This window comes from Anabrus simplex, chromosome 1 (assembly GCF_040414725.1).
Source record: "Anabrus simplex isolate iqAnaSimp1 chromosome 1, ASM4041472v1, whole genome shotgun sequence".
Lineage (NCBI taxonomy): Eukaryota > Metazoa > Arthropoda > Insecta > Orthoptera > Tettigoniidae > Anabrus > Anabrus simplex.
Window position 1 is genome coordinate 97415701 of NC_090265.1, and position 14711 is coordinate 97430411.

At 41.4% G+C, this 14711-nt stretch overlaps 1 protein-coding gene across 2 annotated transcripts in view; it reads left to right on the forward strand.

Annotated features, from left to right (window-relative positions):
* LOC136884362 (aminopeptidase N) overlaps window positions 1-14711 on the forward strand; it is a 386248-nt gene that overhangs the window by 270094 nt on the left and 101443 nt on the right. For both annotated transcript variants that reach the window (XM_067156506.2, XM_067156496.2), the window contains exon 11: window positions 8311-8513. In XM_067156506.2, the coding sequence (XP_067012607.2) occupies window positions 8311-8513 (203 nt within the window). The remainder of the gene's footprint in view (window positions 1-8310; window positions 8514-14711) is intronic.

The window sequence follows — 14711 nt, forward strand, 5'->3', positions numbered from 1 at the left end:
ATCTTACCGACCAATTTCTATTCTCCCCACACTATCCTTTATCTTTGAAAAAATTATACACCAGCGTCTCCTTGCATTCACGTTGCCGTATATCTCAACCAAGCAGCATGGTTTTCTACCAGGTGGCTCTTGTCTAACAAACCTAGCCACTCTGCATAGCTTTGCATCACACGCCATTGCAGATAAATCGCAGCTGGATATCTGCTACATAGACATTTCGAAAGCTTTCGATTCTGTAGACCATACTCTGTTGCTCCATAAACTCTCCGAACGATTTAATATACACTGACTGACAGAGCAAATGCAACACCAAGAAGGAGTGGTCAGAACTTTATGCCAATTGCAGGGTAGACTGACGTCACTGAGGTATGCTCATGATGTGAAATGCGCCGCTGTGCTGCGCACGTAGTGAACGATAAATGGGACACGGCGTTGGCAAATGGCCCACTTCGTACCGTGATTTCTCAGCCGACAGTCATTGTAGAACGTGTTGTCGTGTGCCACAGGGCACGTGTATAGCTAAGAATGCCAGGCCACCGTCAACGGAGGCATTTCCAGCAGACAGACGACTTTACGAGGGGTATGGTGATCGGGCTGAGAAGGGCAGGTTGGTCGCTTCGTCAAATCGCAGCTGATACCCATAGGGATGTGTCCATGGTGCAGCGCCTGAGGCGAAGATGGTTGGCGCAGGGACATGTGGCACGTGCGAGGGGTCCAGGCGCAGCCCGAGTGAAGTCAGCACGCGAGGATCGGCGCATCCGCCGCCAAGCGATGGCAGCCCCGCACGCCACGTCAACCGCCATTATTCAGCATGTGCAAGACACCCTGGCTGTTCCAATATTGACCAGAACAATTTCCTGTCGATTGGTTGAAGGAGGCCTGCACTCCCGGCGTCCGCTCAGAAGACTACCATTGACTCCACAGCATAGACGTGCACTCCTGGCATGGTGCCGGGCTAGAGACACTTGGATGAGGGAATGGCGGAACGTCGTGTTCTCTGATGAGTCACGCTTCTGTTCTGTCAGTGATAGTCACTGCAGACGAGTGTGGCGTCGGCGTGGAGAAAGGTCAAATCTGGCTGTAACTGTGGAGCGCCCTACCGCTAGACAACACGGCATCATGGTTTGGGGCGCTATTGCGTATGATTCCACGTCACCTCTAGTGCGTATTCAAGGCACGTTAAATGCCCACCCCTACGTGCAGCATGTGCTGCGGCCGGTGGCACTCCCGTACCTTCAGGGGCTGCCCAATGCTCTGTTTCAGCAGGATAATGCCCGCCCACACACTGCTCGCATCTCCCAACAGGCTCTATGAGGTGTACAGATGCTTCCGTGGCCAGCGTACTCTCCGGATCTCTCACCAATCGAACACGTGTGGGATCTCATTGGACGCCGTTTGCAAACTCTGCCCCAGCCTTGTACGGACGACCAACTGTGGCAAATGGTTGACAGAGAATGGAGAACCATCCCTCAGGACACCATCCGCACTCTTATTGACTCTGTACCTCGACGTGTTTCTGCGTGCATCGCTGCTCGCGGTGGTCCTACATCCTAATGAGTTGATGCCGTGCGCATTGTGTAACCTGCATATCAGTTTGAAATAAACATCAATTATTCATCTGTGCCATCTCTGTTTTTTTCCCCAACTTTCAACCCTTTCGAACCACTCCTTCTTGGTGTTGCATTTGCTCTGTCAGTCAGTGTACATGGCAGTCTTCTGACCCTTCTTTCTGGCTTCCTACATAACCATTGGCAAAGAGTGGTAATATCAGGCACTTCATCATCATGGTTACCAGTCACGTCCGGTGTCCCACAAGGCAGTACTCTTGGCCCCTTGCTGTTTTCTTTGTTTATGGACGATCTGCCGTCCGAACTCAACGAAACAGCCAATACCCTACTCTTTGCTGACGACTGCAAGATATTTAGGGAGATCAGGAATCCAGGAGATGCAGCTCTGCTACAGTCCTCACTTAATGCCCTCTCGAACTGGTGCCGTACTTGGAAACTTATCCCCAATCCACAAAAATGCAGCCATATGACCATAACACTACGTAAATCTCCTCTACAGACATCATATTACCTACTCGACAAGCCCATCACCGTAGTTACGCAACAGCATGACCTAGGTGTAATATTTGATACAAAATTACAATTTAAGACCCACATAGAAACATATACAACTAAGGCTATGAAATTACTAGGCATTCTCTATCGCTTCACAGAAATTTCTGACCCCATTACTCTTCGTCACTTCTTACTCACGATCATTCAACCTCTCTTAAACTACTGCTCTCCTATTTGGACAACAGCCTCCCCCTCCAATACTAAGCAGTTAGACAGAGCAGTGTCCTTCTTTGCTGCAATTGTAAGGAACAGAAACCCCAAGCTCAGAAATCTGTCTACGCAGCAGGTATTAATGGCAATTAATATGTCACCGCTGCACATCAGGCGACAGGTAGCTGACCTGAGTTTCCTCCACGAGATCTTAAATAGGCATTACCGTTCGGAACATCTTGTCTCACTCTTCTCTCTCCGTGTTCCTTCCCGCTCCACCAGAACCAAAGACCTTCTCCACATTCCCCACACTCAGCACGCAATACTTGAACGATCTTTCCTAATCCGCCTCCCGACACTCTTTAACAATATTAACAGGAGACAAGAACTCGATATAGCATCAAATAAAAGTGTATTTGAGAGGTGTGTAAATAGCCTCTTAAAGATAAGTTGATGTGAAGGGATTATACCGCCATCTTGACCCACCACGACTTGGCTATGAATATGGACATTCTTATGGTTTTCGGATTTGGACAGTTTTTATTAGTAGGCTGTGTACCTGATCTTGTTATATTTTGTTATGTTTGTTATATTTTATTATGAAAGTTAACGTTTGTTAAATAGTCTGTTGGCAGTGCAAGTGAAATATGCTCAGTGTAGCTGTATCTTGTGCTTTATGAATAAATAAATATTTTTTTTATTTTTATTTTTTTAATTCTTTTTACGAGGAAGTGTGGGAAATCTTTCATTAGACACTTGTGAGGGTCCGCACTCCATAAGCGTGTGAGATTCCTACTCACTAAAACCCACACACCGTTTTCCCACGACGTATATCTCCACCCCGGAACCGCTCTCGCATTACTTCAGGGCGGTATCGTGCTAATTTCTTAGGTTTCTTCTTCCTTATTTCTCCTTACTGCCGTTCATGAGCATTCATATCTCTCTTTTTCTGATGCAGGATGCCTTCTACATATACTGCTATCTGATCCCAAGATTCTTGGTTTCGTAAAATTGCCTGCACAATAGTTTCTGGCGTCAACTCTCCTTGCTCAGTATATAAACATCTTCTCTGAGTTGACCAATGATAGCATACAAAAAATGTGTGAAATACATCGTCTATATCATTGCAATAAGTACACGCCGAGTCGCTCGCTCTACCTACTCTATGTAGAAATTTCCGGAAGTATCCGTGACCCGTCAATAGTTGCGTAATGTAAAAGTTAACCTCGCCATGAACTCGGGCAATCCAATCAGCTAGGCGTGGTATCAGCCGCTTAGTCCATTTTCCTCGAGGATCTTCCTCCCATCTTTGCTGCCACCACTCCATTCGTTGCCTATAAGCTAGCTCCTTAGCGCGCTTTTTTCCGAGCTCTCCTTGAGTTCGCCAGACTTCCTGTCTCTCTAAGGCAAGTAAATCAATTGGTGCTACCGCTGCTATCGTAAGGACCGCAGGTTCGGATTCTGTGCGATATGCGCTTGTAATACGCAAAGCTGATCTCCGCTGTACCGCAGCTATCCTTCGCCGGTATTTTTCAAACTTCAGAGTTTCAGCCCAGACTTCAGCACCATATAGAACTGTCGAGTGAACTATCGACATCAGAAGTCGTTGTTTGCTAGACTTCGGACCTTTAACGTTGCTCATTAATCTACTCAGCGCAATCGTTGTTTTCACCGCCTTATCTGTCACCCGTTTGATATGATCCCAAAAAATAAGTTTGGTATCAAGTGTCACTCGGAGATACTTTATACTTCTAGATGTTTCGATTTCTGTTTGTCCAATATACATTGGAATGACGGTCGTGATCCTTTTTCTTGTCAAGAGAACAATCTCTGTTTTATGATCTGCAAGCTGTAATCTGTGATTCGCCATCCAATCTTTCACCCGTCACATTACTTGATTTAGCTTAAACTGAGCCAGCTTCAAATTTCGAGCAACTATCAAAACAGCTATATCATCAGCATAGCCCACTAGCATTGTGTCTTCCGGCATCTCTAACCTCAACAATCCATCATATACTATGTTCCACAGATTTGGGCCAAGGATGGACCCTTATGCTGCACCAGCTGTGAGCCGTTTCACTCTCTGCCCATCTTCTGTGTGATATACTAGATTACGATCTTTCAAATAATTTCTCATTATGCGCATGAGATACTCCGGTAGTTTGAAAGTATTTTGAAGCGCTTCCAATATGTCATTCCAACTGATCGAGTTGAAAGTGTTCTTAACATCAAGGGTCACAAGGAGTGTCACTTTACGAGAGTGATTACCCATTTGTGCCCTTTTAGCTGTATTCAACACTTCCCATACTGCATCGATTGTCGAATGCCCTCCTCGAAAACCATGTTGACGATCAGAGAGGTCCCCAGCTAGTTGAACTGCTGAAAGTATTCTTGGCTGCAAAAGTTTCTCTAATCCTTTACCAGCAGTATCCAGCATACATAAAGGCCTATAGCCCCCAGATTTTCCTTTGCTTATTAAAACTAGCCGAGATGTTTTCCAGAGAACACTGAACACCCTCGATAGCAGGCTGCTATTGTACATTTTCAGCAGTAGTTGTGGACAGAAATCTGCTATCAGCTTTAATATCTCTGCTGGAATACTATCTGGTCCTGGGGCCTTTTTATTTCTAAGGGACCTAATCGCTCTCGTCAATTCTTCTCGTGTAAAAAGTGGCACATCATCTATGAATTCATCATCATCATCATCATCAGCAGACCTCTCAGGATGATCTGGAAATAATGTATCCACAATATCCTTCATTACATTTGAGTGGATGATCGGGTTCGAGAAATTTCCAAGTTTTTTCATAACGACCTTGTATCCTAAACCCCATGGATCGTCATCCACTTCTTTAGCCATTTTCCACCATTTGTCGACTTTACTCTTTTTGATAGCATTTCTCAATTCTTTCTTTGCCGACTTATACTCAGCTGTAAGTGAGGTGTTTTCTTGGCTGACTCGTGCTCTCTGTGCCTTCCGTCTAAGTTGCAGACAACGTCTTCTCTGATCAGCAATATCTTTGGTCCACCAGTACGCTGAACGCTTCTTGTTTCGTGATGTTTTACGAGTCATGGAAAGATCACATGCTCTCCGAATAAGCTCCATAGTGAGCTCAACACATTTCTCAGCGGCTTCTTTCCTTTTATAACAACATATTTGTTCTCTTATACTATCCATTTCATTTCTTAGGATAGCAAGAAATTTTTCTTTGTCCATACTTTCTATATTCCACCGCGTTGGTTCATACGATGTAATATTAATCTGTGAAGTTTCAGGAAGAATACAAAAAGTAATGTACTGGTGATCACTTCCTGTGTATTCTTCAATCACCTGCCAGTCATTGATATTGGACACGATGTCCTCAGATACAAAAGTCACGTCCGGTATGGTTCCTCTACAGCCCGGTCGTCAAAAAGTTGGCACATTTCCAATATTAGTGACCGTCAAACCCAGCCTAGCGGCCATCTCCATAGTTCGGCGCCCTCTAGAGTCATACTGTGGCATACCCCATTCTAGTGCTTGGGCATTGAAATCACCAGCCACGATTAAACCGTTGTCAAAACCTTGTAATACGTCCTCTAGGCCGTCCAGCTTAGCCTGAAATTCAAATACTGACTCATTTGGCATAAAGTAACAGCTCACTAAAGTATATCTACCAGTGCGGACCCAAACAAAACCGTCTCCGCATCCTTGGTTTGATACTGGGCATCTACCCAAATCTGGTATCCAAATTGCAGCTGTCCCACAATTATCCACGAACCATCCTGGGTGGTCTCTGTCTTGATAAGGTTCACTGAGAAGAAATACGTCTACTCCTATCTCAAAGGTCATCTGCGTCAAAAGATAATTGGCAGTTCTACTCCTGTGCATATTTGCATATTTACTGCTAGTTTTAGCCTTTTCGAGAGCTTCACGAAACGCTGTGCAGGCTTTTGAGCCAAGTACATGACTTCGATTAGCTTCATCAACGTTAATGCCTGTGCAAATTATGCATCTCGGACAATAATAATAATAATAATAATAATAATAATAATAATAATAATAATAATAATAATAATAATAATAATAATAATCAGCCTAATAAACAATTAGTGGGGCATGATTGAGTGGCTTGGTTGCTGGCTTCCCATCTGGAAGCCTCAACCTGGGTTGAGATTTTCATCCCCAAAAATCATGTGACATCAGAGGATATTTAGACTTAAACACCTGACCAAAACAAAAATGAGTCAGGATGGTGCCAGCAATCCTAGAAATAACTGGGACAAGCTGAAGAAACTATATCTTAATAAACACTATTAGAAGTGTAGATCTTTCAGAGCCATCCCATTTGGTGAAATACTTTCCATTTCTGATACTGTGTAGAAATGAAACTGAGAAATCTTAATTAGAAAGAAATACTAAGATTTTATTGCTCTTACACGAATTAACCTAGCAGTATCGTATGGTAACAGTATAAATATACGTTTATATTTTCCAGCCTGTAATCGATTTTCGTGTGAGAACATTATATTTCCACCTCTTTCTCAGATTTAATATGCTGGGGTGAGTTAGCTGTATGAAGAAGTATTGTCGACTTGACTGTTCTCCTCAACAATCATGACCTAAAATTTGTTCATTGCTTGGAGGCAATGGATATGGCTGCTCCCTTGGAGTAAGTATGCTTCATTTTGACTTAACTTTAAGTTGTACTTGTTGAAAATAATCACTGGGAGTTGTACTTGACTGCCTGCAATGACTTTAGAATAGGTAGTTTCATAAATATATTATACATTTGCATGTAAACAATGTTGGTATCGTACAGTACCACTAGGTCAATACCCTGTCACTTCAGTCATTATATATAGTGAGTGGATAAGAAAAGAATTGTGTGATAGTTTCACTGTCCTTGTCTGCTCATTAATACGACTTCTCAATTGTAACCAACTTAAATTTGTTTATATAACAAAAAAAAGGAGCTAAGTTATAAATAAATGATAAAATAAACATTATATTAAATGCTAGTAATCTGATTTTTGTTCTAGGAATCTCACACTCGATGAAGTCATTGCCCTAGCTAATGAGGAAGATATAGACATTGGTCGTGTTCATATCAAGCCACCACATGCTGCAATTGTGTCCGATGAAGATTCAGCTGATGGAGATGATAGGGGTCTCCTCAGTAACCTGAGTGGGTGGCAGCAGCGAGCACAAGAAGACCTCATGTTGAAGAATCAGACAAGTGGACCAACAACTATTTTTCATGGCCTGATGTGACGCTATGCACAATCTTCTGACACCACTTCAGCACAGAGATAGTGATGCAAAAGTGGATTTTAGAACTGGACTTGCCAAGTACCAATACTGCCTTTTCACAAGCATAACTGAAGGAAATATCCCCTGTAGACATACAACAGACTGTACTATTTTGTGTACCAACAAAGCCAAGATGCCACTGTGCAGGAGAGTAGTGCACATTCTGTGGATGTACAGTGTGCCTGAAATGTAATGCTGGACTCTCCCTTGATTGTTTTATTTATTTTCATGTTGTATGTTCAGTCCTCAGCTAAGAACTAAAAGTCTCTGTAAGAAAACCAGAGCTAATATCATTGTGGTGCTCAAAATATTGAGAAACGGAAAGCTTTGAGGTATCCGAGTAATTATTGTTGTAAATAAAATATCACAAATTAATCATAAAATGTATACTAAAACACCTTCATTCAGAATTCAGTGTTATTATTGTTCAACAATCTCCTAAACACTCCTTATAATCGAGATATAGACAACTACTATGACTTCCCTTATTTGTGAAGTTCTGCTACCAGATTGACCTAGTGGTACCATGTGGTATCAGCCTAAAAATAGTACTTGTAAAAGAATTTGGTACTTGACCTGGAAGTGTTCATGATATGGTAAACTCATCCAGAATTTGCAAATTTTTTATTTGGAATGTGATTTGGGTTAATAATGCCTATTTTTATCGTGTACCTACTTTTTCAAATGTCCTCATTCACTAATATCATATTGATGATCAGTTTCTATTCATGTTTCTGCATACAGGCATACATGCTACAGTTGATAAATCCACTCTACAACAAATTGCAGTTTGAAGAACGCCTTGCAGATACTCATCTAGAACGTCTCCACCGCAGACTCATCCTACATTGGGCTTGTGGTCTTGGTCATGAACAATGTGTCTGGAATGCTCGAACAAAATTTCGTGTTTGGATGTCTCAAGATAGCCGTAAAGTTGAAACAAACCCGTAAGTTAGTTCTGATTATTACATTTCTTTATTACATTCTTGGAATTGTTATGCTGGGCTGAGTGGCTCAGACGATGAAGGTGCTGGTTTTCTGAGCCCAAGGTTCAATCCTCACTCGGTCTGATGGTATTTGAAGGTATTAAAATACACTAGTCCAAAAGTTAAGCATAATCACTAAACGAGGCCATACCGCCTGGTAGGAATGTCAGATGGATTGCAGAACAAACAGAAGCTCTGATACACACCACATGTCACACAACTTGTCCAAAAGAAGTGTCAGAAAAGTTCTGATAGCTAAGGTAAGCTTTGACAACATACTGTAGATACATACATTACATATATACATTATCATTATAGACTGTTATGCATTTCAGTGTTCAGTCTGCAGGCCTCTGTGAATTTACTAAACGTTGCCACAATCCTCAATTTGCAACTAGTGTTGTAGCCTCATTTAGTTCTATACCTCTTACCTTTAAATCGTTAAAAAAACCGAGTCTAAACATCGTCGTCTTGGTCTACCTCTACTTCTCTTACCCTCCATAGCAGAGTCCATTATTCTCCTAGGTAACCTATCCTCCTCCATTTGCCACATGACTCCACCACTGAAGCCGGTTTATGCATACAGCTTCATCCATCGAGTTCATTCCTAAATTAGCCTTTATATCTTCATTCCGAGTACCCTCCTGCCATTGTTCCCACCTGTTTGTACCAGCAATCATTCTTGCTATTTTCATGTCTTTTACTTCTAATTTATGAATAAGATATCCTGAGTCCACCCAGCGTTCACTCCCATAAAGCAAAGTTGGTCTGAAAACAGACCGATGTAAAGAGAGTTTCGTCTGGGAGCTGACTTCCTTCTTACAGAATACTGTTGATCGCAACTGCAAGCTCACTGCATTAGCTTTACGACACCTTGATTCAATCTCACTTACCATATTACCATCCTGAGAGAACACACAACCTAAATACTTGAAATTATCTACCTGTTCTAGCTTTGTATCACCAATCTGACATTCAATTCTGTTGAATTTTTTACCTACTGACATCTTTGAGAGGCTAATTTTCATACCATACCATACTCATTGCACCTATTTCCAAGTTCCAAGATATTAGACTGCAGGCTTTCGGCACAATCTGCCATTAAGACCAAGTCGTCAGCATAGGCCAGACTGCTTACTACATTTCCACCTAACTGAATCCCTCCCTGCTATTTTATACCTTTCAGCAGATGATCCATGTAAACTACGAACAGCAAAGGTGAAAGATTACAGCCTTGTCTAACCCCTGTAAATACCTTGAACCAAGAACTCATTCTACCATCGATTCTCACTGAAGCCCAATTGTCAACATAAATGCCTTTGATTGATTTTAATAAACTACCTTTAATTCCATAGTGAATTCCAGCATGGTGAACATCTTTTCCCTCGGTACCCTGTCATATGCTTTCTCTAGATCTATGAAACATAAACACAACTGTCTATTCCTCTCGTAGCATTTTTCATACGGAAAATCTGATCCTGACAGCCTCTCTGTGGTCTGAAACCACACTGGTATTCATCCAACTTCCTTTCAACAACTGATTACACCCTCCCTTCCAAGATGCCAGTGAATACTTTGCCTGGTATACTAATCAATGACCGAGCTCGATAGCTGCAGTCGCTTAAGTGCGGCCAGTATCCAGTAATCGGGAGATAGTGGGTTCAAGTCCCACTGTCGGCAGCCTTGAAGATGGTCTTCCGTGGTTTCCCATTTTCACACCAGACAAATGCCGGGGCTGTACCATAATTAAGACCACGGCCGCTTCCTTCCAACTCCTAGGCCTTTCCTATCCCATCGTCGCCGTAAGACCTATCTGTGTCAGTGCGACGTAAAGCAAAAAAAAAAAACTAACTAATCAATGAGATACCTCGATAGTTGTTGCAATCCTTCCTGTTCCCTTGCTTATAGATAGGTGCAATTACTCCTTTTGTCCAATCTGACGGTACCTTACCAATACTCCATGCTAATTTTACTACTCTGTGAAGCCATTTCATCCCTGCCTTCCCACTATACTTCACCATTTCATGCCTAATTTCATCTATTCCTGCTGCCTTATGACAATGGAGTTTATTTACCATCCTTTCTACTTCCTCAAGCATAATTTGACCAACATCATTTTCCTCCTCCCCATGAGCTTGGCTGTTTGCAACACCACCAGGATGATTTCCTTTAACATTGAGAAGATGTTCAAAATATTCCCTCCACCTCTCCAGTGATTCTCTGGGATCTATTATGAGTTCACCTGAATTATTCAAAACACTGTTCATTTCTTTTTTCCCTCTCTTCCTAAGATTCTTTTTTACTGTCCAGAAAGGTTTCCCTGCTGCTTGACCTAGCCTTTCCAGGTTGTTACCAAAATCTCCCCATGACTTCTTTTTGGATTCAACAACTATTTGTTTTGCTCTGTTTCTTTCATCTATGTACAAATCCCTATCTGCCTCTGCCCTTGTTTGGAGGCATTTCTGATAAGCCTTCTTTTTACATTTACAAGCTGCTCTCACTTCATCATTCCACCATGATGTTCACCTTTTCCCATCTTTACACAGAGTTGTTCCTAGGCATTCCCTTGCTGTTTCTACTACAGCATCACTGTGCCACCCATTCACTGAATTTGCCAGATGTCAATTGGGAAGGAAATGCGAACAACAGGAAGCATGACCAACAAATGGCAAATAAGTTAATATGGGAAGGACAGCTGATTCAGAAAGTGATGGAACCAACCAGAGGGAAAAATATTTTGGATGTGGTGCTGATAAAACCAGATGAGCTCTATAGGGAAACTGAAGTAATAGATGGTATAAGTGATCATGAAGCTGTTTTTGTGGTAGTTAAAAATAAATGTGATAGAAAGGAAGGTCTTAAAAGTAGGACTGTTAGGCAGTACCATATGGCTGACAAAGCAGGTATGAGGCAGTTTCTAAAAAGTAACTATGATCGGTGGAAAACAGTAAATAAAAATGTAAACAGACTCTGGGATGGGTTTAAAGAAATTGTTGAGGAATGCGAAAACAGGTTTGTACCTTTAAGGGTGGTAAGGAATGGTAAAGACCCACCTTATTATAATAGAGAAATAAAGAGACTAAGAAGGAGGTGCAGACTGGAAAGAAATAGAGTTAGAAATGGCTGTGGAAGTAAGGAGAAATTGAAGGAACTTACTAGAAAATTGAATCTAGCAAAGAAGGCAGCTAAGGATAACATGATGGCAAGCATAATTGGCAGTCATACAAATTTTAGTGAAAAATGGAAGGGTATGTATAGGTATTTTAAGGCAGACATTAAAATTTTCCAGCTAACTCATTCCTGGTTGTAATTACAATATAATTATTCAATTAATGTAATAATGCTCTACCCTTCAATACTATAATATGCAATATTCTAAATTACATTAATTAGGGACTAGTTTCGGCCGGCGCTGGCCATCTTCAGCCTTAATGTAAAACATCTAATAACTAAACAAATGTTTAGCATCGTGGCATGATGAGCATATTCAAGATGTTAGAACCTAGTTATTTTCAAATTTACTCATAATTTCATCCCAGTTTTCAATGTCAATTTGTATATATTTGTTTAATTTTTTAAATGTCAATTGTGTGCATGTACATGATATTTATTACATGTAAGTGGTATGTTCCGAGCTGTCAGCGGAGAGATGGCGTGGAATGACATTAGTAGACGAATAGGTTTGAATGGCGTCTATAAAAGTAGGAAAGATCACAATGAGACAGTATTAAGTAGTTTGTGACCCCCCCCCCATAACCTTTTCGAACTGGCATGTGTGTTGCCATTTGGAAATTCTATGTCAATCGGCTTTCGCCAATATCTACCTTGGTATGATATGCCGCGCGCTGTTGAACGGAGTTTTGGTCTGCGCCTACTGCGCGTGCGCGAGTGGTGAGGCGAGTCTACTGTTCACCCCTAGCAACGACTTCCGAGGGAGTCGGCGTGCTGTAGCCGCCATGGATAGACGTGTATGTGAGTGTTCCGCTATGCGGCGGGTGGTACTGCTGAAACCCCCATGAAACCAACTTAAGAGGGATTATCCCATATTCTATTAGTTGCTGGCCTCCTACTGTTTCATTGGATTATGTTTTTGCTACGATAATCCTCCAGGATCCTTGGTGAACAACTTTAGTTCACGGCCTCGTGGTTGCCGGTCTTCAATAACAATGGCCAAGGTTTGAACTTCTCAATTTTTCTGGACTCAAAGGTATGTAACTGTTTTGGATTAAAGTAATTCTGGGGAAGCAAGAAGATTTATGTGTTTCGGCGTACTTCAAGATAACTGTAACGATGATAATAATAATAATATTTGGATTAAGACTTCCTCTTCGAAAATTGTGCTGGATATCGTGTGCGTCTGTGAACCTTAGGAAACGGTTTCGGCAATTAATCATTTTAGAATGCAGTTCGCACGGTGGAAAAAATTAGTATGATTATCGTAAAATTCTGTAAAAGTTTTTTTTTTGCACTTGATTGTACAATAAGGTGTGAACCAAGGCGCAGTTTCCAAGGTAGCGGGGTTAGCTTTCCTTCGGGTTCCTTGCCTTCTGGGATTTATTTCTCCTTTTGTTCTTTTGCATTGTTTCTGGGATCTCTGTTTTATTTTTGACTTAAAACCGTTGGTTTTCCTTCTCTTTTGTAGACCGTGCTTGCTTGTCCGTTACTATGGCAACGTGTGTTTGGGTAATGGTTGTGGCTTTTGTTTTACCGTGATTGTTGTTGGTTGGTGTGTTCTTGTGGGATGAATATATTTTGTTCCCTGGTATCGTTGGCATTTCTTTCATATAAAGTGATTTATTTCGGCCTACCTTTGGTCGTTTCGTCTCGTTTTTTGGCTGGGCGAAATGTGTAACTTCTTCCTTTATTTTCGTGTGCCCTTGGAAATTGCCCTTGGTAGAAATTGGAACGAATTGTGGTAAAGTTAAAAGGCAACCGGCCTGAAGGTCATGGAACTACGGTTTGTTTCTAAATATGGTATTTGTTTTTTTTCTCTTAAACGCGTGATCGATCACATTTAAATCAATATTTAATTATCTTGTTTGACGGTATGGAGGTCACTGTTGTTTTTTTTTCTTGTTGATTTTTACGATTTAGTTCCTTTATTTTGTTAAATGAAGTCTGCATTTTCTTATTTAAAGCTGCCTCATTGGGTATTTATTTATTAATCACATTAATTTCTTGCAGGTTAATCCAATTATTGTTAATCGAGTATTTACTTTCTTTTAAACAATATGGTTCAAGGTGTTATCTGAATTAATAATGAACCTAGCTCCACTCCTGATATTATCTTGAAATGTTACCTCTCATTTAAATGTCTATTAAAGTTTTCTTTCATATCACTTGAAAGTTGGTTTTCATTTGCCACATTTGGTGCAGCGCTGCAACTATTTCTTTGTTTGGTTGTCCACGGACCTTAAGTCGCATTTCCTCCACGTTTTGGGTAAGTGTCTCTCTTTTCTTCCTTTTGGGTAATTTTAGTATCATGTTGTTGGCTGGTGCCGTTTTTATCCTTGGAATTTTTTGATGTACTGTTACTTGTTGCTTCTTTTTCGCCCTTGTTCTCTCTTGTGTTCGCTTAATCTACCCTTATGGGGCGGACACAATAGCAACCTTCTCCCCAGTCTCTCTCTCTCTCTCTCTCTCTCTCTCTCTCTCTCTCTCTCTTTTTCTCTCCCTCTCTCTCTCTTTTCCTATCTCCTTCTTTTCCCTCAACTGGTGGGTAAGGTTATTAACCTCATCACCGCTAGGTGTTACCGGGGTCCTAGAGGGTGGTGATCGGTTAGAACAATATGAAGATAAAGTTGGAATTCAAGAGGACAAACTGGGGCAAATATTCATTTATAGGAAGGGGAGTTAGGGATTGGAATAACTTACCAAGGGAGATGTTCAATAAATTTCCAATTTCTTTGAAATCATTTCGGAAAAGGCTAGGAAAGCAACAGATAGGGAATCTGCCACCTGGGCGACTGCCCTAAATGCAGATCAGTATTGATTGATTGATTGACTTTCTATATCCTGAACCTGCTTACTGTCAACTGTTCGAAACTTCTCGCTAATCATATCCATGTATTTCTGTCTAATTTCCTCGTCCTGGAGATTTTTTACCCTTATTCGTTTGCAGACAGATTTCACTTTCTCTACCCTAGGCCTAGAGATACT